The 27,539-nt window shown below is 37.1% G+C and overlaps 2 protein-coding genes across 4 annotated transcripts; both read left to right on the top strand.

Annotated features, from left to right (window-relative positions):
• The first annotated feature begins 9,295 nt into the window (after positions 1 to 9,295).
• LOC127854426 (pyridoxal phosphate phosphatase PHOSPHO2-like) lies at positions 9,296 to 14,201 on the top strand. 3 transcript variants are annotated; one of them, XM_052389455.1, is made up of 3 exons: positions 9,350 to 9,431; positions 10,236 to 10,258; positions 12,395 to 14,201. In XM_052389455.1, the coding sequence occupies exons 2-3, from the start codon at positions 10,241 to 10,243 to the stop codon at positions 13,163 to 13,165; spliced, it is 789 nt and encodes a 262-aa protein (XP_052245415.1). In that variant the 5' UTR covers positions 9,350 to 9,431; positions 10,236 to 10,240; the 3' UTR covers positions 13,166 to 14,201. The 3 variants fall into 3 exon arrangements, with proteins under 3 accessions (XP_052245416.1, XP_052245415.1, XP_052245414.1); XM_052389456.1 differs by lacking the exon at positions 10,236 to 10,258 and having other exon boundaries at positions 9,296 to 9,431; XM_052389454.1 differs by lacking the exons at positions 9,350 to 9,431; positions 10,236 to 10,258 and adding an exon at positions 9,486 to 9,554.
• Positions 14,202 to 16,928: 2,727 nt separating this feature from the next.
• Positions 16,929 to 27,345, top strand: LOC127854425 (tubulin alpha-3 chain-like). Its single transcript, XM_052389453.1, has 9 exons — positions 16,929 to 17,112; positions 17,928 to 18,153; positions 21,298 to 21,423; positions 21,989 to 22,164; positions 24,030 to 24,269; positions 24,720 to 24,799; positions 25,230 to 25,350; positions 25,827 to 26,077; positions 26,412 to 27,345. Exons 1-9 carry the CDS (start codon positions 17,110 to 17,112, stop codon positions 26,548 to 26,550), a joined length of 1,362 nt encoding a protein of 453 aa, XP_052245413.1. The 5' UTR covers positions 16,929 to 17,109; the 3' UTR covers positions 26,551 to 27,345.
• Positions 27,346 to 27,539: the final 194 nt, after the last annotated feature.

Below are 27,539 nucleotides of genomic sequence, written 5' to 3' on the forward strand. Positions count from 1 at the left end.
CACCGGGAACAACCGGGCGGGCACCGGGAACAACCCGGACGGCACCGTTGCTCCACCGGGGCCCATACAGACCCCGGCAGAGCTACAGCAACGCCCCGGTTGTCGCCGGTGGTGCCCAGGTGGAGCCCTGGTGAATGCCGGCAGAGTCCCGGTATAGCCTGGTTCATTGGTAAACCGGCGCTCTGCCGGGACGCCACCGGCATTCACCGGGGCTCCGCCTGGTCATTACCGGCGACGACCGCGATTAAACCGGGGCGTTGCCGTAGCTCTGCCGGGGTCTGTTGCCAGGATAGCCCCAGTGAGTCTCGGCGGAGTTACGGTAGACCGGGGCTTTGCCGGAACGCTGCCGGCTTTTACCGGGGCTCCACCTGGGCATTACCGGCGACAACCTGGGCTCTGCCGGGGCTTCATCGGGATAAACCGTAGCTTGTTCGGGGTTGACCGGGACTCTGCCACATTCAGGTTTAATAATGATGAGTATCTGTTGATCTGCACCCAGTTAACATTCACATGCGCATATATACGGTCTTACTTGCATTACATAGCTAAAGGAACCCTATCAATGTGCATCGAGTCGATATATTAAGGTGGCTTATTCGCTAGTAATTGTATTAAATAACTAATGACATTATATTTATCTGCGTCCATACAATTTTTGCATGGCTTGAGACGTATTAAAAAGCGTTGTGGAACTTATGAACGTCTATTAATCTGCGTATAGAAAACGATTACATCGTGCGTATACCATCAAACTAAGGTTGTTCACGGACCGTTTTACGTCACAACTGAATACATTTTACACTTACTCTTGCATGTTTCATTTCCATTACATGGATCGCGATTTTAATAAAAATAAAAATACTTTTGTCGCAATTAAAGCAGTATAAGAACGCATGACAATTTTTTACAAGTCTTGAGATTGGTGTTAATACAATAAAAAGTGACAAACAAGACAGTAAAGCCTGTACCTGTTTTAGAAATTCAACTGTAAGTATTCTACCGATCGCTGCCTTTGTATACACGATTTATTTTTGTATTGAAGGCATGTGTAATATTATCAAATTTCTGCTGTCAAATAAAATCAAGGAAAATTAAATTTTGACTTGTTAAAAATTATCTTGTCATTTCGTTATAGTTGTTCATACGACAAAGATACCAGTGTATGTGTTGTATATAACCCACGAAATGGAAACACCACAAAGATCACAATCAATAATAACGGTAAAAGCATTATGCGGGGATTAGCAGTCTGCGCTTGTTCAACTATTTATCTTTGTTTTCTCAGTTTTCAATAAAAATGCCGTTACGAATGTAATTGTTCTTCTTTCTGTTTAATTTGTTTGCACGATGTTCTCACTGAATATTTATGATCGTATAGCTGCTAGATATAGTACCGAATATTACTGTCTTATAATTTGGGCAATTTTGTGTGCACTGTTTGTACACTGCATATGTTTTACTTCTCACTTTTGTTGTCATTTTCATTATTGTTTTCTGTTTATCTGTTTTTGTTTGCCATGATGTATGTTAAGTTATGGAAAGTTTTGCGAACTTTAGCATGTTTTTATTGCATTTTTATTCGTTTGGACGGATATAAACTGTATTGTGTATTGACCATAATTGTGTTTTGTGTACAGACTGCTGTAATGGCTTATTATTTTTGTTGTCTATGGTATGCTTACGAAAATGTAATCCTGTGTATTGAGAATGGGTAATTTAAAGATTGTATCATACAACTGTCGAGGTTTAAATGATATTTCGAAAAGAGCTGATGTGTTTGAATATCTTTAAAGTTTAAATGTCCATATATATTGCTTACAGGATTGTCATTTCACTTCTCTAATGGAAAAACAAATTTACTCACATTGGGATGGAGAATGCTACTTTAGTTTTGGCTCTTCCAATTCAAGAGGAGTATGTATTTTATTTAATAAATGTTTGCAAAATCTGAATGTAAAAGTGCACAATCAAGAAAAAGATACAAAGGGAAACTTACTAATTTTAGATTTAACAATTGATAACCACAGATTTACTCTGTGCACCCTCTATGGACCAAATAATGATACTCCCTTGTTTTATGGCAAACTGTTTAATATAATAGAGACCATAGGAAATGAGTCTTATATTTTATGTGGGGATTTTAATTTAGTACTTAATGTGAATATTGATTATGCCAACTATAAAACATTTCCATGGAAATGTTATCTTCTGTAATCAATGATAAAAACCTAATAGACACTTTTAGAGTAATAAACGGTGATGCAAAATGTTTCACCTGGCGAAAGCCTAATACTATCCAACAAGCCAGATTGGACTTCTTTTTAACAACTCATGATTTTAGGCAGTTTATCAGGAAATCGGAAGTGCACGCAAGCTACAAATCAGATCAATCCCCTATTACTTTGGAATTGAATTTTAGCAATATAGAACATGGAAAGGGCCTATGGAAATTTAATAATTCGTTACTTCATGACCTAGAATATATTCAATGTATTAAAGAAAAAATTGAAGAAATTAAGCAGCAATATGTCTTACCTGTGTATAACATTGAATATCTTAATACTATAGAAAATGATTTAATACAGTTTACCATAAATGATCAACTGTTTTTAGAAACTTTATTAATGGAAATCAGAGGTAAAACCATATCATATTCGAGCTTCAAATCTAAAAAGAGAAAAGAAAGAGAATATTATATTTTAAAAGCAATTGAAGAAATTTAACAAAAATTAACAAATGAAAGCACTGATGAGCTCAATCTCTTGCAACAAGAACTCTTAGGCATACGGAATTTAAAAATGAAAGGCGCTTTCATTAGAGCTAAGGCAAAGTGGATTGATGAAGGCGAAAAACCTTCAAAATATTTTTGCAATTTAGAAACACAATATGCATGTAATAAAAACATCCCTTTTATTGAAAACGATGAAGGTCAACGAATATTTGACAATCCAGGTATTTTAAAAGAAGCTGCGCAATGTTACAAAACATTGTATACAAAGACTGTCTTTAATGACTCGTACACTGTACATGATGACCTGAAGGCATAAACACAATTAAATTAAATACTGCACAATCTCAATCCTTAGAAGAACTTCTAACTTTCAAGGAAATATCAATTACTTTAAAAAATATTAAGCATGACAAAAGCCCAGGATCAGATGGCTTTACAGCAGAATTTTTTTAAGTCTTTTGGAAAGATTTAGGTCACTTTATAGTTAGAAGTCTCAACTATGGTTTTACCTCTGGAACCCTGTCAGTAACTCAAAAACAAGGTATAATCACATGTGTACCTAAAGAGAATAAACCAAGACATTTTCTGAAAAACCTAAGGCCATTAACACTTTTGAATGTAATTTACAAGCTTGCATCTGGGACTATTGCTAACAGATTAAAAACTATCCTGGATACTCTTATTTCTAAAGATCAGACAGGATTTATAAAAGGCAGATATATTGGTGAGAATACCAGACTTTTATATGACATTATGCAATATACAGAAGATAACAATATCCCTGGACTCTTGATGACCATCGACTTTGAAAAGGCATTCGATACTCTCGAGTTTGATTTTATAGAAAAAACATTAGATTATTTTAATTTTGGTACAACATTGAAAAAATGGATTTCACTTATCCTACATAATACCTTGACGGCAATTCAAATCAATGGATTTTTATCAGAGTTTATTACAATTGAAAGAGGCTGCCGACAAGGAGACCCAATAAGTTCTTATATTTTTATTCTGTGTGCTGAAATTTTGGCAATTAAAATCAGAAATTGTAATGCAATTAAAGGTATAGTGATAGAAAATATTGAATACAAAATATCTCAGTTTGCTGACGATACATCTCTCTTATTGGATGGCACCGATATTTCCCTCAATGCTACCCTAGATCTTTTAAATAACTTTGCCTTATGTTCTGGATTAAAAATCAATTATGACAAAACAAATCTTATATGGATTGGCTCCAAAAAGTTTAGCATACAATCAATAAAAACTAAATATAAACTAGTGTGGGGCACAACAAACTTTAAAGTTTTAGGGATACTATTTGATGTCGATTTAAAGAAAATGATAGAAATTAACTTCTCAAGTAAACTTGAAAAGCTGCACAATATCATACATTTTTGGAAAAGAAGAACTTTAACACCCCTAGGAAAGATAAATGTTGTTAAATCATTATTACTTCCCCTTTTAACACACCTGTTTATAGCACTTCCTAGTCCAGGAGAAAAACTTTTAAATCAAATACATAACTTGTTTTCGAATTTTGTATGGGATGGACCAGCAAAAATTAAACAAACTATTGCTATTAAATCATATGATGATGGAGGAGATGCCATGACTGATATATATGCTTTTCAAAAAACTATGAAAATGACATGGTTAAGAAAAATTGTCTCAAGTAATGGAAAATGTTTCCAACTTGTATATTCTATGTTTGATGTGAAGAAAATGCTTAATTTAGGGAAAAAATACATAGAAAAAATAATAATAAGTTTAAAAAATTGTTTTTGGAGAGATGTCCTTACATGTTACATTGAGTATATTAATAAACAAAACTTCAGTAAGTGTGAAGATATACTTGATATGCCTTTATTTTATAACCACAATTTTAAGATAGGTATGAATATTATATATAATAAAAATATGTATGATAGGGGAATAAGATATGTAAGAGATATATTGTGCACTTCTGGAGAATTTTTAAAACAATCTGTATTAGAAAATCTCATTGGTGTAAAAAATAACTTCCTTTTTTATGAAGGTTTAATCAGAACTGTGAAGGCTTTTATCAGATTATCAGGACTTCCATTTATAAAAAAGTATAATATACAATGTGCATTTATATCATTCTACTTGAATAACTTAGTATTTGGTTATAATCAAAATAAACTTGTTTATACATGTTTTAGCTATAATACAGATGTACCCACTTGTCATTCAAAATGGAATACACTTTTTAATAATGTTGAATGGACAAAAGTGCATGCATCTGTTTTTATTATTTCTAGTGACACATACACCCAGTGGTTCCAGACAAGAATTGTTCACAGAATTTTAGGCACCAAATCTTTGTTATTTAAAATGAACATTGTTGACGACAATTTATGTTCCTTCTGTAATGAAAATGAAGAAACCCTATTACATTTATTTTGGGACTGCTTTTTTACAAAGAGAATTGTTAACTATGTTGTAGAATTTTTAAGATCACATAAAAAATGTACTGAAATTTCTTGTCAAACAATGTTATTTGGGTGTACAAGTATAAACATGACTGATATAAATATTCTATTCCTAGAAATTAAAAAGTATATATTTGTATGCAAGAAAAATTGTCTATTACCTTCAATAACGGGGCTAAATAACTATCTTTGCGTAGCATGGGAGATTCAATCGAAAACAAAAAATCAAGAAAAGGAAATACTAAACTGGTTTATTGTTAAACTTTTTATAGATCAATAAAATAATCGTGTTGTTGTTTGTTTTAAATATTGAATACCATGGTCGTTTGATTAATGTTTATACATGTCTTAAGTCCAAACGTTTTGATTAAAGTCTATAATGGACTGAAGTCAAAGCTATATTTCTTTCTTTTTGTATCATAACATGGCATTTGCGTATGTATCTGTGTGTTTGGGCGTGTGTGTGAACTTTATGATTGTGTCTATATTTTGGAATTTATTTACCTCTATTATAGCAACCAAGCTGAATTGTTAAACAGATTCTATTGACATGTATTGTATACTAACAAATTAACATGTATACTAACAACACAAAGTGTAATGATTGTAATGAAATGTATGGAGGTGAATAAACGCTATCAAACGCAAAAAAAAAAAAAAAAAAAAAAAAAAGAACGCACATGGATAAGGATTGCATTACTTATTTAATGCCATAAATTAAGATGTTCGTGTCGACTGAGCGCAAATGTATATGGAAAGATCCCATACAATCCCCGATTGTAACCGTATACGCGCCCTGTGAGTGCTGTCGTAACGCATGCAGATTAATAGGACTTATTAGTTTTCCGTTGAATTTAAAACCCATATAAAAACCTGTGAAATACACTGAGAATGTTGTTGGCATGCATAAGGATTAATAGGGTATCACAAGTTCCCCGTTGAAATTAGATCCATATAAGAATCTGATAGGATGCGTTGAAACGCATGCAGATGTATATGGTTTCATTGGTTGTCCGTCGCAAGTAAACTTTATAAGAATCTTAGAAATGCCATGTGAATGTTGTCGAAACGCCAGCAGATTTATAGGGCTTTATTATTTTTCTTTCGCAAATTAATCACATATAAAAACCTGAGATATGCCTTGTAAAGTTTATCGGACGCATGCAGATTGTTCGGGCTTCAGTAGTTATCCGTCGCATGAAAACAAAATCGGAACCTGCTCAGACTTTGGACATGGACGCAGATGATTAGGGACTCACTACGTTTTAAATGCAATTAAGAGATTATAGCACACGGGATAAAACACTTATAATAAATCTTCAATGCTGTCGGAACACATGCAGATTGATAGGGCTGCAATAGTTTTCCGTCGAAATCAACCACATATAATTCAAAGAATCTTCTAGGATTGTTTAGACGTACATAAGGTGTTCATATCGCATTTAATGGAATAAAGCCCGTATAAGCATTAGTTTAATAATATCTTTTAATAAAGCATAGAGACCATATAAGAATACGGGAATGTCAACTGGGTGCAGATTATAGGGCTTCATTTGTTATCAATTGCAATTTAAACATATTGAAACATCTGAAGATTGTACGGATGTATATAAATATAGTTTATTAAATAAACATCATACCATAAGCAGACAAATAATGTTTATTAAATTTGAATTAAATAAAATTCATACAATTAATAGTTGTAGTCGGCATCTATATAGATCTGTTCCGGAGAATACACCTGCATACAAACTGAAAATACTCAATTTCTGATGACGCATATACACTGGGATATACACTCAATGACAGTCTGCTCTAGGTTACAGTATACTAAATAACCGTTTCATGTAGTCTCTCTAAAAAAATACCATAGTTTGTTCGAAGGCATGTTGTACACTTTAAACTATTCTTCTTGCTTTATCTTTTGGAGAAAGTAGTAGGGCATGAATAGGTGCTCACTACTAAATCCCTGAAATATGATAAACTAATAGACTAGAGTAAAACATTGCACTGAAAAAGGTTACATTCCACTATAAAACGGCTGGAAAAAAAGTTGCAAAAACAGTCGATTTTGACTTTTGACAAGTTCTTTTTTGGTTCGTACATGACATATCTTTTTTATTGCACAAATCGACTCCGCTTAGAATGGCCTTTAAGAAAATGTATGGTTATGGGGGTCTCTATGTGCAAAATGTTGCGTTAATTTTCGCTTAAAAATGTCGCTTTTACATTGAATTATATAGGGAAACTATTTAGTATATTGTGACCTCTATACGATCTGTTGAATCCGGGTCCGTTCGCCCTAATTTCTGTTCGCCCTAAATCCTGTTCGCCCTAAAACCTGTTCGCCCTGGGTCCGTTCGCCCTAAATTTCATTATCAAAGCAGGGAAGCAATAAATATAACGAAATTTGTTATCTTTTTAACATTTTAATATATAAATGACAACTTAAGCTACAAACTTGCCTACATGTCTGAAAAATCAAGAAGGCGCTCTTTAACGTGTAAGCGTGTTTGTAACAAAGCCGTCAAAGGCCAGTAATTTTCTCTTATTGTTTATTATATTAATTTATGAAAACTTTATGTTACACCTTTACATTAATCAATACATATGTACATGAAAAAAATACAGTGAAAGAACAACAATACAGAATATAGTATAATACAAATCGTATACCTTAATGTATTTATTATAATTGAACATTTTCTTTGAGGCCAATTTCTACACAATTTAAAATATACCGCTCTGTTTCATTTACATAATTTATGTTTATTTACTTAATCATACGCTAATAATCATATTAAAGATAATTTCTAAAAAAAATAATTATAACAGTTATGTTTTATAAACATGATTTATGCATGCATCAATATTTAGTATACTCTTTAGGATAATAGTTTCAACTTAATAATCATATTTTACATAACTAATTTCTATATGATTTAGTAATTGTTCTCAATGTTAACTATATTAGGTTAATACGACACTCAATCAATCAATTAACACAGACCGTTATCTCTTTAATCTCTTAACCCTTTGCATGCTGGGAAATTTGTCGTCTGCTAAAATGTTATCTGCTGAATTTCTAAAATTAGCATTTTCTTCGATTTTTTTTCAAAGAATACTATCAGAATAGCAAACAGTTTGGATTCAGATGAGACGCCACGTTCTGTGGCGTCTCATCTGGATCCAAACTGTTTGCAAAGGCCTTCAAAATTCGGTTCCCGCACTGAAAGAGTTAATTAATCGACAACGATCAATAAAGGCCAGTTGCTACTTCACACAGCGCAATACACGCGAGAATTATTGGAAGTTGATCAGTTTAGTAAATTGAATATTGATGATGTTTTTATTGAGATTTAATGATGTTTATATGAATTTTAAATTTATTTGCCTGTGCAGGGATCGACAAGAATACAAGAAATTAGATAATCCGACAGACGGTGGTTATATATTGCTGAATGAAAGAACCATAAACAACGCAAGAAGTTACACTCAAAATCTCATAATCTTGATGGCTATAATACACATATTAATGTACAAATAATTTATAAATTTAATATATACAGCTTATATATAAAATAATAAATGATACACTTTATATTGTGTACATTATAAATTAGAGTTTACATACTCACCAGTTCCAAATAGTTTATTATAAATGATTATAGCTAGAAATAATGATACAATAATAATAACTGAATAGTTATATTTTATTGAGATGTAATCCAATTAAAATCACAATCTTATGAAATATTTGTAATATTTAAATTTTCATTTTAACTTATTTAATAATTTTAATTAATCATAATTAATAAAGTTTTAATTAATTTCAATTAACAAAATTTTATAATTACTATTGCATATTGTTTAAAATAACTATAGCATATTTTTTAAAATAACAAGTGCATATTGTTTAAAATAACTATGGCATATTGTTTAGAATAACTATTGTATATTGTTATAAATACTTAAGGAATTGCGCAGTCCGTGTTTGTAACAAAGGCCAGTAATTTTCACTAATTGCTTACTATATTAATTAATGAAAACTTAAGGTTCAAACTTGTTTATATGTGTGAGCTATCAACTGTTCATACCCCGATGTGCAAATGATAATATAGGGCGAACGAACCCAGGGCGAACGGACCCAGGGCGAACGTGTAACTAGGGCGAACGGACCAAATACCCGATCTGTTATGCACGTCTGCACCTAACATCAACCCGATAAAACACTTTTATATAAGGTATGAAAATGTTACTTTTATGTGGTATTTCCTAAAAAGCGATAACATTTCAACCGACACAATAGGACTATGATTAATGAGAGAAATTTTAAACAAACAACATTGCATTTTGTGCATCTGAAAGTAATCTGACATTTTCCTTTATTTTCTTTCACGTTTAACATTCAAGTTTAACGACATGTGTCATTTGTTCAAAACTTATGAAATTGTAGCTCACCGGAAAACTAAGTACTTAGATCTATGGTGAGCTTTTGTGATTGCCGATTGTCTTTTACCAAAGTGTAGTTCAAATATCTACACATGCTCAGCTGCATGCCAAAAGAGATCAAACTGTCAAATGGGTAGCAATAATTCCACTCTCAGCTTTAATTATAACCCTAGGAGTAGTTCCTATAAACGTACCCCCTTTGGGTTATGAAGATGTGAGTTGAATTATTGCAACTAACCCTAAGGGTTGCTAAGATTTGCAACATGCTGTCTATTTTCCAAAGGTGCGAAATTTGATCAGCAATGCAAGGGCTTTGGAACACTGAAATTGCAAAAACTTATCAACATTTTCCTGCCTAAATCACAAACCAATCCACATGGTACCATTACAGCACAAAATAATTGCTCTTTATTTACTTTGTTTTTCTTTTTGTACTCTCTATCCACCATATTTGAAAATTGTCGCAATCTTGCTGACTTCAAATGTATCATTTAGGTCTCAATACATTTGTATATGCAGAGCATTTACACTTTTCAAGATTTCAATATAAAAATGTAAACAAGGATAATGTTTTAAAAAATTGTCGCGTTTTTCAGGATGCATGCAAAAGATAACACCAGTAAGTTGCCATTTAGATTAATTTAACCTGTTTGTGAAGTTATTCTTTTCTTTCCTCAATGTTGTGGTGTTTATTTAGGTTAGCTCTTCAGTGGGTTTTGCCTGCAATTACAGCAACTCCTAACAACAACACTTGACTAATACACTCACGTGAGCATCGACTGTAAACCTTGTCAGGATGGCACGGTCGTCCTTGGCAGTACACTCTTCAAGGGAAACGCTCGTCCGCTATCGTCGTCGGCTGCACACCACCGATCCTCCTGGGAATACCTACCCAAGACACAGGCTAAACCTCCAGGGCAAGACACTAAGTCACAGGCTAATACTTAGGTCACAGGCTTACACTTATATAACCTCCTGGAAATACTTACATCAGGGCATCTATCCTCCTGGCAATACTTACCTCAGGGAACACGTCTGCACACGTCCGCGGACCGGGTAGCAAGAGAGCATGGTCATCCCATCAGGCATCTGCGTCCATCCGATTGGCTCCACATCATCCAGCATGGTCCCATCACATGAACGACGCAAGCCGGGTACCACTCTGCAGGGGGGTGTGGCACCGGATGTCACTGGCACTACACTGTGTTACAAAAACGTCTGTTTAGGGATGCGCAATAATCAGCATTTGTGTTTATAAAGAGTTGCATATGGACTCCCAGAGCTGTCACATCAAAACTTGTCAAAGGCTCTGGGAGTCTGTTTGTATGGACTATCCAATTGGTTGCCATGTTTGATCAGGATAAACTGAAATTTGGAATAGAATTGCATGCTGTGCAACCTTTATTTAGTGATGGAACCTTTAAAATTTAAAGGGCAGAACTTCCCTCCATCACCTGGGCATTTGATGTATTTAATAACTTGTAACAAACTGGAAATTTCTTGAGGCAATTTTTTTTAATTTGTAGCTATTGGCTTATTTGGCAAATGGCTGAGCAAGCCCTTGATATTTTTTGATGATGTCAATGATCAGTCGTGTATGTCCCAAATACTGTGAATCTGATGGAGTTGTGATTGAATGTTTTTCAAGCTATTCTAATCAATGCTCTCCGTATAAAGGTGTGCATGTTGCATGCCTTCTTTTTTAAATGCCCCTGTGCTGTTCCATCTCTTTGAATCTAAAGTATTGGCCTGGATCTCGCCTCATCAGTACTATAATGTTGTGCAAGTTTTGCTTGTGGGCTAGGCAGCTGTAATCCAGAAGTCTTATTCAAAATGAGGTTCCTAGCTGTACCTTAGGGTTGAGGATTGTTTCATTGCCCCCCCCCCCACGGAGTATGCCAGCTCCCTCTTATTATGGATTTTGTTTCTGCACTGTACCTGTTGATTCCATCTTATTATTTTGCCAAATTTGATCCTCCGTTGGTTTTTATGCTAAAGTGGATTGCTGTCCAGGATCTTTTTGGGTGAGAGTGCAAAAAGGGCAGCTGACAGTTTCTTCTTGTTGATGGTTACACACTCCAGTATGCAAAAAAACCATGATTAACATATACCGTTACTAAAACTTTGAATATCTAACAGTTATTGCAAGGCCAAGAGGTTAAGTGTTTGGAAAGTATAATCATTGTATAGACTGGTCATCTACAAAATTTTAACTTTTACTAGCTTTTTCTTCAAATTTAGTCTTATTCTTAAAATAAAGCTAACATTTTAAGGGAGCACATTAAAAGTTTGTGAAGGGCTGAATGGGACTAAATTTTAGCCATACGTTAGGTTAAAAAAGGAACTGTTAACATACATGTAAATTATTGCAATATTCTGATGTCAATATTTTGGCAAGATTCTAGCTATGTGATCTCAGGTGAGTGTCTTTAGGTCCACTTGATGATTGTAACATGTTTAATGTGCATTATACATCTTGCTGTGGGAAAAGGAGGTTTAATGCATATGAGTGTCATCACTGTTGAGTCTGTGCAGATTGAACAGGCTTATCATGGACAACACTTTCTGTCCAAATTCCAATTTCGCTACAAAGAGAAAATGAAATTTAAAGGAAAAATACAGACAAAGGGAAAACTGTTGTCCCTGGTTGCCTGTGTGGACTGCACGGGCAAATCTTGGAAGACACTTCAGGCACACGCATTAAGCCCCATTTTCCCAGAGCAAAGCTCGAATGTTTTTTTAATCTCTCTTTCAGATGTCAACCAGCTCAGAGAAGATACTGGTCGCTTTTGATTTTGACCATACACTGGTTGATGAGAACTCAGATATCGAGATAATCAAGCTGTGTCCAGGTGGTAAAGTGCCTGCAGATTTAAAGCATCAATGGAAAAAGACTGGCTGGATACCTTATATGGGAGCCATATTTGAATATTTGCATGAAAATAGTGTGACAGAGAGTGATATGAAAAACATTATAGCAAACATTCCATTTACCCCTGGAATGTCAGATTTGCTGGAATATTTACGGAATAGTTGCTTCGAAGTGATTATTATTTCTGATTCCAATTCAGTGTTCATTAACACTGCCCTAGAACAGAAGGGATTTAAAGATGTCGTGGATAAAGTGTACACAAATCCAGCACACTATGATGAAAATGGTTTACTGAAGATAGCATTTTATCACTTCCAGGATTGGTGTGACCTCAGCACAGAGAACATGTGTAAAGGTCATATACTTGAAGAGCATATTAGGCAATCTGACAGTAAGTACAGGTATGTGCTGTATGTTGGTGATGGAATCAATGATTTCTGCCCAGCTCTGAAGTTGAAGGAGACCGATTATGTATTTCCAAGGGAAAATTACAGTTTATGGGAAGCACTAATCAAACCAGATGAAGGTGAGGGCTCAGACAAAGGCCAGCCAGCTGTCCAGGCTCAGATTGTTAACTGGAGTTCTGGTTTGGAAATACGCGAAGTGTGTAAGAAATTGTGTGAAGAAAAGTTCCATGAGTCTTGTAATCTTTAGTAGAATTGTTTTCTTGACATTGATGTGCAAATAAGTTGCTTGTTTTACAGCAATTTGTCCATAAACAGATTTACATGTAAGTAGATATCATTTAGTATCATTAAGTTTCATACATTTAATACTCGCTCTGGGAAAAACAAGCTCAATGCATAGGCTGATAAGTGTTGTCTGGGCTCCAGAATAGCATGTGCAGTCTGCCCTGAGTCTGCACAGGCTATTAAGATATTTCAGCTATGATATTTTTTATTTAAAGGAATTTTCTTTTTAACAATAAAAAAACAGTCTATGTGAACATTATCTGAAAATCTCTAATCAGCCTTTGCAGACTGCTCGAGTGTGCATGCTTATCTGGGATGACACTTAAGGGCTCACTCTGCCATTTCCCGAAGTAGCCAATGACTACATATTGACCGATATGGCTTAAAAAATGCATTTGGTAATAACTATTAACTTTTCATTTATAAGTACCCATTAAATAACCAAAATAAGGAGAAATTTACAAAACCAAGTCTAAATAAAGATTTTAGTCAAGGTAAGCCCTGCCTTTTACATGCCTGCATTAAGCCCTGTTTTCTCAGAGTGCCAATCATATCACTTAGTATCATACATATTAAATTGTTGATATTTATTTAATGGTGATCTCAGTTTTAAGTTGAATGTTGGATGCAAACAATATTAATTTCTTTGTAATAATAACTCCTGTGACTGTAGAACAGATTTTTTCCTTTTTATTTGAATTTTAATTTATTGGGTTTGTAAGTTGGTCTTTTATTCAAAATGCTTTACTTACCACATTGATGTCATTTAATTATTAGGTAATATTAATACTATTTTATGCTGCTATGCATGTAACGTTTCGGTGCGCATTTGTTTGTTATTATCATGTTATGTAAAAATTGGCAGTATTTTTTATTAAAAAAGAGTTGTAATGGTTAATTGTTTGATTCTTACTAGTATGGGTACACATGTATTTATATTGTTACTATTTGTAAATACACATGTGAAGACAATCATGTAGTAAAGGATACATATTTTATTTGGTTTGTGTTTGTTTTTCTATTGAAAATTCTCCATGAAAGTCAATCGAAAGGGCTCCCATGAAAGCTTGTTAAAACACGAAAATGTATAGAATTTATATCCCCTGCAAAATAAATTTCTTTATTGACAGATGAAGAACTAACTATAAAGGTTGTTGTTTTATTTGCATTACAATTCTCCTTATTAATGCCTGTTCACTCATGAAGTTTCATGTTGAAATCTTGTAAAATATCAAAGATATAGCCCTGAAAAGTTACATCATACAAAAACAACAAAGGGCAATAATTCTTATCAACAAAAGTGTAGGTCGGTGCTTCTTGTGTATGGCACTTCTCCACATTGGTACCTATACACTCATAAAGTGTAATTTTGAAATCGATATAGTTTTTGAGATATAGCTCTGAAAAGTGACATCATAGAAAAACAACAATGGGCAATACGTGTTATTATGCCCCCCTTTGAAGAAAAGGGGTATATTGTTTTGCTGGATGTCGGTTGGTCTGTCGGTAGACCAGTTCGTTTCCGATCAATAACTCTTCAGCAATTGACCGATTGGCTTGATACTTCACATTGACATTGGCTTTGGACAGGAAACTAATTGACCGATTGGCTTGATAATTCACATGTGCATTGGCGTTGGACAGTCACTAGGTCAAGGTCACTGTCACCATAAGCGTGAAAATCGTTTCCAATCAATAACTCGTCAATAAATTTACGGATTGGCTTGATACTTCTCATGTGCATTGGGCTTGGACAGTAGATGCCCCGTATTTACATTGATACAACTAGGTCAAATGTCATGGTCACTGTCGCAATATGTGGGAAAATCGTTTCTGATCAATAACTCGTCAACGAATCGTCAGATTGACTTGATACTTCCCATATGCATTGGCCTTGGACAGTAGATGACTCCTATTGAAATTTGGGTCATTAGGTCAAGGTTACTGTCACAATAATTGTGGACTTTTTGTGGTAATTGTTTCTGATCAATAACTTGTCAACGAATTGAACGATTGGCTTGATACTTCACATGTGCATTGGCCTTGGACAGTAGACGACCCGTATTGAAATTGGGGTCAATAGTTCAAAGCCCTGTTCCGACCGCGGAACTCTTGTTTAATACAGTGTTGGGCTATGTTTCTTGTGTGCGGCACTTCTTCTCATTGATATCAATACACCAATGAAGTTGCATGTTGATATCTTATATAGTTTCTGAGATACAGCCTTGAAAAGTTGTGAATGGACGGAAGGACATACGGACAACGCAAATTCTAAGGTCATGGTCGTATTTATGGTAAACTAGAAAATTGTTGTATAAACATCAATACTTGTGAGTAATTTATGCACAATCACGTATCAGATCTAATTTAAAGATAGTAGTATTTTCGGTAAATGGCCGCTGTCTATATGATTTTTTTCTCTTAAATACATGTATGTCGTATTTTGTAAATCAATGGTGATAAAAAGACAATTACTTCAACATAAAAAAATAATTAAATATGCGAACTCTCGTTTAGCATCTATACTTAAATCATGCATTTTTAAAGTAAGCGTGTGTTTGCATTTGTGTCTTGTTCTGATAAAACTGGGCATAATATATGCGCGTAAAGTGTCGTCCCAGATTAGCCTGTGTGTCAGCCAAACCTAATCAGGGACGACACTTTAAACCGAAACTGGATTTTCGCTAAGAAGATACTTCCTTTAAGAGAAAAATAACATAAAGACAGAAATTGTCGTCCCAGATTAGCACGTGCGGACGACACTTCACGCACAATAAATTACGCCGTAAGTATCTCAGTGTATACAAGTGTTACACACGTGATAAATGACTAACAAAATGGACAATTCATTTACAATATACCTTGAACTAGTTGCTTCAGTCCGTGATGTTGTTTCATGACGACAATTTTCCGGTTAATGACTATATAATTCAAAATCATGCTTCTCTTGATAGCTATGCATGTTTGTAAATCACTCAATGCATAAGAATTCCGAGCCTCAGATACCCACGTAAAATACTGCTTTCATGTCAATTGCAAACTATTCTAAAATCGTCTAAGAATATTACTATTTTTTACATATCGTAACACGTGTGTCGTTTGGAGCCATAAATGAGGTGCGTTATGGGGAAAAAGGGGCTTAATTCGTGTTCTTAAAGTGTAGTGCCTGATAAGCCGATGCAGTCCGCATATTCTAATCATTGACAACACTTTCCGCATTGACTTAGTTATCGTATAGAAGAAGCCTTCTTAAAAAATCCATACAATCGGAAAGCATCATCCATCTGAAACAACACTACGCACGTGCATGAAGCCCAGTTGTTCCAGAGTGCGTCTAAAAGCTCATCAGGGACGACACTTTCCGCTTTTATGTCATGTTTCGTCTCTTCTTAAAAAAATCCAATCTAGGCGGAAAGTGTCGTCCCTGTGCGGATTGCACAGGCTAATCTGGGACGACAAATTACGCACATGCATTATGCATTGTTTTCTCAGAACGCGACTCAAATAATCACCTGTACCACCGTTTGATGCGCGGCTCCCGTGTGATCTTCTGCTGCGCGGCTTCGTTGATTAATATAACACCGATAAACAACAGTACTGATAGCATTACCTTACATTTTAGCCGTACTTGATAATATACATGTGCTGAACATAACTATGCTCTATCGGTGAATTGTACAATGACTAAGTGTCCAACAGCACGTCAGTAATTATCAACGTACAGATAACCACATTGTCGCGTCTATCTAGTGGATACGTGTATAACATCGTTCAGTGGAGGGGGCGTCCATTACAAAGTCCGCTTCTCACCAAAACGCATCGAGTTAGAGTGAGGAACCGCTCTGAACAATATCTATATAGTCGTCCGTGCGTTTTTTTGGAGGCAGTTAATAAGGCAAATAAACCATGGTAAGCAATCTTTACATATTATATACATACAAACTTTTTTTAGTTTTGTGTACAACATGTTTGAATACTTTAACAGAGACCGGTATATATTGATCAACGATGATGTAAATCTTGGTATGTATATTAGAAAGTAATTAATGTGGTCATGGTTTGTACCGTTTAATACATATATGTATACACAAAAAGAACCCCTATTTATTTGTGTTGGTTTTATTTTAAACTTTGGAACTTACCTTTAATACACATCGAACAAACAAAAGACACTAATACGCGATTTACATTAAGGATACACTATGAAATATAATGTATAGTATAGCCACTGTAAAACAAGATCGAACTGGAAAATATCTTCCCGTTCGTGTTGGTAAACATATTGTTTACAAGGTAACCTTGATATAAAGTATAAACGGATGTCATCATCTTAACTTTCGCATATATCAATTCTCACAAAATTCAAATTACCGGTTTATACCAAGTGTAGGCCTCGTATTTCCAAACATCGACCCATCTAACGAAACTGCTTACCATTCCCTATGCGCCTCCCCCCTCCTATTTGTTTTAAAATAAATACAAATAAAATTTAATTCTGTGCCATACAAACTTTAGAATTATGAAACGAAACATTCAAACCATCTGTTGATTCGTTGTGCAATACGTGATACTAAAAGTACAGAAACCGGTCCTTGATAAATTACATTGAAGAGATTACATGCCGTTTTCGTACCCTACCATATCCGCCGCCTACGGTCACTTACAAAATTACATATACACGTATACCATACGCTTATAAAAATGTATCAGTCCGCCCTTTGCAGCGTGAAGTCATCAGCATTCATGTGGGTCAAGCCGGGGTACAGATAGGCAATGCGTGCTGGGAACTCTACTGTCTCGAGCACGGGATCTCGCCAGATGGACGCCTTGACTCCGAGAAGTCTGCCGGGAGCAGGGGAGACGACTCGTTCAACACGTTCTTCAGCGAGACCGGAAATGGAAAGCACGTGCCAAGGTCTCTGTTCGTCGATCTGGAGCCGTCTGTAGTCGGTTGGTTTGTTATTTTCACCCTTTGAGATTCGATTTTCACAGTCTGCCACGTTTCTTATTCATAAATATGAAGTATGAAATACGAAAAATATATGGGACGTGCTCTTCGAAAACGGGACCTTAAGCATGTGTGCAAAGTGTCGTTCCATATGAGTCTGTCCAGACAGCGCATGCTAATCAGGGACGACACGTTTGGCTTTGACAGGATGTTTGCTAAGAATATACTTCCTTTAAACGAAACTTACCATAATAGCTGTAATAAGTGTAGTCAAGGTTACGCATGTTCTGACTGCACAGGCTAATTTGGGACGCCACTAAGCAAACGATTAAGATTCGTTTTCCGAGAGCGAAGGTTAAATTTATTTTGTCAAAAGAAAGAAAACAACTATAAACACCATTAATTATGAAGTTTTAGTCCTAATATTATATATTGATCAGCTTCAAGTTTATTGTCAAAACGCTGACAGCGTAAACAGACCGTCAACAAGACTACACAGTATCGCCGATTGTTATTGTCGTTTTTTGAGAATCATATGATTGGATATTAGGGTTAATCCCTTTCCTCCATAAGAAGCAAAGTCAAAATGGCTTTTGCAACCAGCATTAAACCAGTAACTCGCAGTCTGTTAAGGTTTTATGCTGTTTGCTGCTCAACAGTAATTAAAGGGGCCTTTTCACAGATGTTGGCATATTTTGAAGTTTGTCATTTAATGCTTTATATTGATAAATGTAAACATTGGATCTTAAAAGCTCCAGTAAAAAATCTAGAATAAAATTAAAAAAAGGAAAAAAAGTAGCCGGTACCCGGGCTCGAACCAGTGACCCCCGGAGTCCTGGAATTAGTCTGAAGTAAAAACGCATTGGCCTTCTCGGTTATTCCGCCGCGCATACACAGTTTAAGTATTGTATACCTTATATAAGCAATCTTCGTAGTTTCGTAAATTTAAACGACAACAACAGAACTCCCCAAATTATTCAATCGTTTCGCGTTGCAACGCTTTATAATTTTTAGGTTTTCAACAGGGCCGGATTAACCACTAGGCTAACAAGGCTGCAGCCTTGGGCCCCCGATTTTAAAGGGGCCCCTAACGGCAGACTAGTTTCCCAATGTATAGTCGTTCTTTATTACGCCATTGAACGACTCTAAAGGGAATGCAGTAGAAAATTTCTGTGTAATTTTACAAGTTTCCCGATGTAAGTCGAATTGTGACCGTTTAGTTCGCTTTGATTAACTATGCTATCAGTTTTTTTTCTGTGTTGTATATCCATTCAGAACCATTAATTTCTCTAGTATAGTTTAGTATACGACTTGCCCGTATGGTCATGCCAACATCTGGACACGTCTGACGACATTGAAGAGAAGACCAAAGCGTAGCAATCAACGAATAGTAGGATGCGAATACGCATAAGAAACGGCGGAAACTATTTCGTGACGAGAGTTCGACACCAGATGCAAATTTGGAGTAAGTGCACGCGACAATTTTTTAATTCGCACATACGGCATGCATAGTTGATTGTCTCATTAATTGTTGAACTTCCCAAGCGGTTGAGCGCATATTCTGGTCTTGACAAACTGTTTGGTTTCATGACATAGTTTGAGTCTTTTACCTTGGATGATCTGCGAGAATGTGCAACGCATCTATTGGAATCTAATCCAGATGACATTGAGGCGTCTTTTTTGATGGGCTCGTTCATTCAAAACCATCTTAGAAGCGGACCAAGACAGAACCATCACCCACATAAGTGAACTGTTGAAGTTAGATGGCGGTAAATTACAGACAGCTTTGCGATCGCTTTACGAATCATTCCAGTGATAACTGTCAATGTAGTCATTTTCAACATAATCACGCGTGAAAATTATCTACGGAACACCATGATTCAGGAAAGGTTGACAGCATTGGGCTACTGTCTACTGAATGTCAAGTCCTCCGAGAACTAGACGTTACACAGCTGTCGTAAAAGAAACTTATAGGCTGGAATCTGTTACATGTAACATGCATTTTAAGTTCAGATAATAAAATAGTTTTACATTGTCAATGTTGTTTTGTTGTATACAAATATAAGTTTTCTGATCTTTGTAGTTGTAGTATCAAGTATGGTTTTCAATATACAGAAGGGGCTAGAGGGAAGGGGGCCCCCGAAACTTATGCAGCCTTGGGCCCCAAAACAGCTTAATCCGGCCCTGGTTTTCAAATCGTCAAAAGATACATATAATGGCTATATTGGACTATGGTAAATGTTCAGTAATACTGTTTCCTCACAAATATCATAACTAAAACGAAAATTTGCGAATCTGAAACAACTTTTTTCAATTTGTCAATTTACCAAACCGTGAAAACATCCCTTAAAGGGTTGGAAATGAAGCCTTTAAAACTTGAATCTATTAAGAAAGGTATTTAAATAAATGTAACTTTCTAAGGGACTACAAATACGTCAAAATACGTGTCTAAGTGGAAGAGGGTTAAGACGTTATTTGTTGGTGTCCAGAACGCACAAACGATAAACCGAAGAACGCTCCACAAGCAGTGCGCACGAATGCAAATATATTAGCCACGCTCTGTGAAAACTGGACTCGATTCATGTGCGTTAAGTGTCGTCCCAGATCCGCCTGTGCAGTCCGAATAGGTTCATTACGGCTTGTATGGTATTTTTCGTTTTAAGGGAGTCTCTTATTAGCGAAAATCCAGCTAAGGCGGAATTTTTCGTTCCTTATCAGCCTAGCCTGGGCCGAAACTTTACGCACATGCATTAAGCCCCGTTTTCCGAGAGCGAGGCGCATAAAGATACTGCAGAGTAAAGAAGCCTTTCCCGTTCGACGGATTTGTTCCATGTATCTTCGCAATCTCGCTAGATCGTGTCATCTGTCTACAAATATTCGATTACTGTAAACACATACATGTTACATTTATTTATTTGCGGATATTACTGCTGTACACATTATTCCACGTGTGTTACAGACGATATTCACACATGCTATTCAGGGGGAGGGGTGACACTTTCCGCTGTTATTGAATTTGTCGTTTGAACAGAGAATCTTCTAAACGGAAATCAATCAAAGGCGGAAAGTGTCGTCCTTGATTAGCCTCTGCGAACTACACATGCTAATCTGGGATGACACTATACGCATATGTATTAAACATACAGACGAAGTGCGCACGGGCAAGTATCGCCAGCTGTACCACCCCGAGCAGCTGATCACCGGCAAGGAGGACGCCGCAAACAACTACGCTAGAGGGCACTTCACCGTCGGCAAGGAGCACATTGACCTTGGTAACCTCTCTATCCGGTCTCTTTTGGTATCACTTGTGGCCACTGTATAAAAATTAAATTATGAAAAAACGTAAACTCAACTTGTCATTGTTGTTTACGTCATGTGAAACATGTATATACTGTCTCATAGATAAATAATTGTTTTCTGTGTGTTAACAACTGGAAAAAAACGCTTGTTATACTTGTTTACGTCATGAAAATTTTATTGTTTTCATTAATGTTATAACACATAATCACACCGAAAACAGATTCATTATTGTAGTATTTTAGAAAATGAATATTACCTTCCTTATTTAACATGCGACTCTATTTCAACGACCATGTATCTGGTAGAGATTTCATGATAACTAATCAGGGACGACACTTTCCGCCTAAACTTGATTTTTGGTAAGGAGTGACTTCACTGAAACTAAAAATACCATAAAAGCGGACTGCACAGGCTAATCTGGGACGACACTTTACGCACATGCATAAAGCCCAGTTTTCTCAGAACAAGACACATATAATAATAGTTCAAGCGTGATACCAATAGTTACACTGGGCCTGTCTCTTGCTCCCTCCACAGTGGCGGACCGGATGCGCAAGATGGCGGACAATTGTTCGGGGCTTCAGGGTTTCCTCTTGTTCCACAGCTTCGGCGGCGGCACTGGTTCCGGTTTCGCGTCGCTGCTGATGGAGAGGCTCAGCGTTGACTACGGCAAGAAGTGTAAGCTGGAGTTCGCCGTTTATCCTGCACCACAGGTACGGAAATAGCATGTCGCCCAGACATGGCATTGTCCAATAATTGCAAAAAGATGGTTCACCCGTCTCCTGGATTTGTCGAGTTTGATTACTCACGAGTGCAAATACAATTGAGCCGTGCTCTGTGAAAAGGGGACCTGTGAATTCCGCACAGGCTAATCAGTGACGACACTTTCCGCCTTAACTGGATTCGGGTTAAGAAGAGACTTTCCTTAATCAGAAAATATCATAAAAGCGGAAAGTGTCGTCCCTGATTAGCCTGTGTGGACTGCACATGCTAAGCTGGGACGACACTTTACGCACACGCATTTAACCCCTTTTTCACATAGCACAGCCCAATACTAATAATTTAGCCACGTCATGCACAAATGAGCCTTGTCTTATATGCTATCATAGCTCCACACCAGGTGCCTTAATGACGCGGTCTGGGAAGCGGCTACGCTGTCCGCTTTAAAGACACGCAAAATGTCGTGCTTGGGAGGCGGAAAACGACAACGGGCGAGGCATGGTATGGTATTGCGCAAGGGGGGGTTAGAGGGTTAGGGTTAGAGTAAGGGTTAGTGTTAGGGGTCGGGTTAGGGTTTGGGTTAGCCTAAACCCAACCATAACCCTAACCCGACCACTAACCCTAACCCTTACCCTAACCCTTTTTTGAGGTTATCACCCCTGACCATGCCTCGCCCGTTGTAGTTTTCCGCCTCCCTGGTCTCATTAATGGACATGGTACCTTGACGAGACAGCGCGCATGCGCAGGCTGGTCTGAAACTTCTCAGGACGGAAATCTCATTAGACGCATTTTCGGATAAGACTATTAAATAGTGTACAAAGACATTTTTGTGAAATCGAAAATATTAGAGTTCTTTCTAACAGATATATTAAAACATTTGATTTAAATAAACGACAACGGGTTTCCTTTGGCAGTCATATTTCGCATCAATAAGATGAACACATGAACTAATGTTAAATTGTTAAAATCACATTTATAATTTGACAGCCCATTTTGCTGAAACTTAGAACACATTTTGTAAATAAAAAGAAGACAAATATTTTCATTTTGATTCCCACATACATTTCTATGATACAAAGAACATAAAAATACATTATGTACATCACATAGTTCTATCTCTCAATACATTTCGCTGAAACAATCATTACATCTTACGAACAAACAAACATGCAAAATAAATGCACCTCGCATCTGAATGGTTTTATCGCCCCATACATTCCACTGAAATATTGAACATTCATGTATCTTCGAAACACACAGACAAGCAAAATATATCACACCAAAATAGTCAATATTATAGCTATATGTATGGGGCTATAGAACGTGACCACATAGCAGACAGGCGAGGAAAGTATGGGGCTCTATAACGTGGCCACATAGCAGACAGGCGCGATATGTATGGGGCTATAGAACTAGTTGAGCCTAGTTCGGGGAAAACTGGGCTTAATGCATGTGCGTGCATTGCCCACTCAGATTAGCCTGTGCAATCCGCAGTCAAATCAGAGACAACACTTTCCACCAAGACTGGATTTTCCGTTTAGAAGAGATTTCTTTGAAACGAAAAATACAATTTAAGCGGAAAGTGTCGTCCCTGATTAACCTGCTAGGTGGCCACGTTATATAGCACCATACATATCGCGCCTGCCCGCTAGGTGGCCACGTTAAATAGCCCCATACATTTCTCGCTTGTCCGCGATGTGCTCGGGCAATGGTTTTTAACCGAAGTCCCGAGGGTAAACAATCCCATTAGTCAGTCGCCTGTCCGCTAGGTGGCCACGTTATATATCCTCATACATTTTCTCGCCTGTCCGCTAGGTGGCCACTTAATATATCCTCATACATTTTCTCGGCTGTCTAGGTGGCCACGGCCGTAGTGGAGCCGTACAACGCTGTGCTCACCACCCACACGACACTGGAGCACACGGACTGCGCCTTCATGGTTGACAACGAGGCACTGTTCGACATCTGCCGGAAACGCCTGGACGTGGAGCGCCCATCCTACTCGAACCTGAACCGCCTGATCGGCCAGATCGTCAGCTCAATTACCGCCTCGCTGCGGTTTGACGGCGCCCTAAATGTCGACCTGACGGAGTTCCAGGTTTGAGAGACTATAGACTGCATTATGATGGTGCTTGTTTTGTTCTGGTGCTTCCGATGTTGCTGCTTTTGTTGTTGCTGTTGACAACGACGACGATGATGATTATGATGAAGATAAGTATAATGATGGTTATGAATTATGATGATGGCGATGGTGATGGTGGTGGTGGTGATGATGATGATGATGATGATGATGATGATGATGATAAGGGGGAGGAGGAGGAGGGTGGTGGTGGTGGTGGTGGTGGTGATGATGATGATGATGATGATGATGATGATGATGATGATGATGATGATGATGATGACGATGATGATGATGATGATAGTGATCATGATGATGATGATGATGATGATAATCATGATGATGATGATGATGATAATCATGATGATGATGATAATCATGATGATGATGATGATGATGATGAAGATGATGAACATTTTTCCGTTGCAGACCAACTTGGTGCCGTTCCCGCGTATCCACTTCCCCCTGACTACTTACGCGCCGCTGATCTCCGCCGAGAAGGCGTACAGGTATCGGTATAATTGAACAATGGATACGTGGAGTGCTATATAATCTTTAAAAAATCATAAAGAGTTACTGGAAGGAGTGTTTTTAGTTAATGCTACTCGTTTTGTTATAATTTTCTCGACCTGTGTGCAGAGTAAGCATTGATCTAAAGCAAGAATCACTTTTATTTTTATGCTTGGAGACTACAGCAGAAAACTTGCGTACGGGTGGGTAACAATAAAAAAACACTAAAAGGTAGCCTAAAAACCAACGTTAAAAAGCAGTGAACTTTTGTTCGCGTCAAGTTCTGTCTTACATATCGCATGGCATACCTTTCTATTTCTTAAATGCAATGAGCTTATAAATTTCTTGTATGTGCAAAATGCTGACTAAAATTGAAGGTTTTACATTAAATGACATAAATTTGATTTCAATATATATTGTGACCTACAGCGAGCAGCTGTCCGTGGCCCAGTTGGCCAACGAATGCTTTGACTCCGCCAACCAGATGGTCAAGTGCGACCTCCGGAACGGCAAGTTCATGGCCTGCTGTATGCTCTACCGCGGCGACGTGGTGAGTGAAAGAGGGTGTGGCGGGTCGGAGGGGGTTGCGGGGCGGGTGTAATAGGGAGGTTTTGGATGAAGTGTAGGTGTGGCCAAGTAGGTAATATATGTTAGGGGCGCATGTTGAGATATAAAAACGCTAGCGATTGAATAGTTGGACGTGGAGCAAGTGCTTTTTTTTTGCCACAACTGCCAAAAAACATACATATATGTGCCCCATAGTGGATTTACATGACTATTTACAGTTATGTATTTTGGAACATTCTCCATAAGATCCATACCAGTGACTTATATCAATTTCTTATTTCAGTCTGGTCTACTATGTTATGCCTATGTTTTTATATATTCCCAATAAAGCAAGTTCCAACTAACATGTGGAAGCTAAAAAAACACACCAAAAAGGAGAGAACAAAACAAAATAAACGCAATTTACCTTGGTTAAAATGCATATGCTGAAAAATGCATTACCCGTCAATCTTAATGTAGGTTCCCAAAGACGTGAACGCCGCTATCGCTGCCATTAAGACCAAACGACAGATCCAGTTTGTGGACTGGTGCCCGACCGGGTTCAAGATCGGCATCAACTACCAGCCTCCCACCGTGGTTCCCGGCGGCGACCTGGCCAAGGTGCCACGTGCCGTCTGCATGCTGAGCAACACGACCGCCATTGGCGAGGCGTGGGCGCGTCTGGACCACAAGTTCGACCTGATGTTCGCCAAAAGAGCCTTCGTTCATTGGTGAGTACAAAAACATTCAGCCTCGTTTAAGACTTACCGGGCTTTATTCACGTGTGTGAAGTGTTGTCCCAGATCGGCATGTACAATCCTTATCGACTAATCAGGGACGATACTTCCCGCTTATTTGGATTTTCGGGATAAAAGGAAGTCTCTTCTGAAAAAAATCAATCTATGCTGAGCATGCATTAAATCCTATTTTCCCTGAATGAGGCTCGTTATATGTTGTGTCTTTTGCTGGTACGTGGAAGAGGGTATGGTGCAGGGAGAGTTCAACAAGGCGAAGGAGGACCTGGTTACCATGGATACTATGTATTGTATGTTGTGTATATTGCAGGTACGTGGGAGAGGGGATGGAGGAGGGAGAGTTCAACGAAGCGAGAGAAGACCTGGCCGTACTTGAGAAGGACTATGAGGAGGTTGGAACTGACTCCGTACAGGACACGGGGAATGAGCATCAAGAGGAGGAATACTAGGGCGATGGGGAGGGGGGGGGGTATGAGACACGTGTGGGGATTGTGTGTGCTAATATGGAGAATTCAAGCTGCTTAATTCAGTCTCGCTCTGGGGAGACGGGGTTTAGGGGACGTGCGTTAAGTGTCGTCCCAGATTACCTTGTGCAGTCCGCACAGGCTCATTAGGGTTGACACTTTCCGCTTTTATGTTTTTTGTATGTAAAGGAGGTCTTTTTTTTTATAACATGGCTTATATCAATACGGTAGGATACAAGTGGGATGGGTGGATAAGCTGATTGTGAATCTAGCGCGTGAAGGTACGAAGTCGTTCGGTTATAAGAGGGTATACCAGCGTATGTGGGTAATTAACTTAATCGATCGCTGTATATCAGAATTTTACCAAAAATACTGAGACCTTTTAGAAACACTTGCCATAGTAATTGTTAAGTCCATTTAAGAAGGTTTCATGCGAAATGCCAAACAAACATTGCAACGTATCCTGTACAGACGTACACAGTTTATCGATTGGTCATAAAAGGACAATGGACAAAAAACTATGCCCCCGTCATTTGTTGTTTTAGCCAACTAATATAAATACTCTTCATAAATATACTTATTTTGATTTCCCACGACTTAACATATTGTAACTCAAATCGTTGATAAATATTTACGAATTAGTTAGAAAAGCATTCCTTCAATACGATATACATGTCTAATTTAAACTATTTACATACATGTCCAATGTATATTTTACGCTAATACATTTTTTATTTGAATGTATTAAACATGTGCCAATAAATAAGTGTCCTTTTCAAATAGCATGTCTTGATTTTTACATACTTGATCACGTATAAATAGTACACGAAGGGATACAATCGATCGTTAAAATAATGTTAAACTATTTAATAAACAATCTGTATCATCACACACGTTGCAGAACCTCGAATTGAAGTAACATTTTATATTATTCAAACAGTAAAAAAATATTCAGTATCATTATGTTATAGTCG

The sequence above is a fragment of the Dreissena polymorpha genome, chromosome 13, assembly GCF_020536995.1.
Source record: "Dreissena polymorpha isolate Duluth1 chromosome 13, UMN_Dpol_1.0, whole genome shotgun sequence".
Classification (NCBI taxonomy): domain Eukaryota; kingdom Metazoa; phylum Mollusca; class Bivalvia; order Myida; family Dreissenidae; genus Dreissena; species Dreissena polymorpha.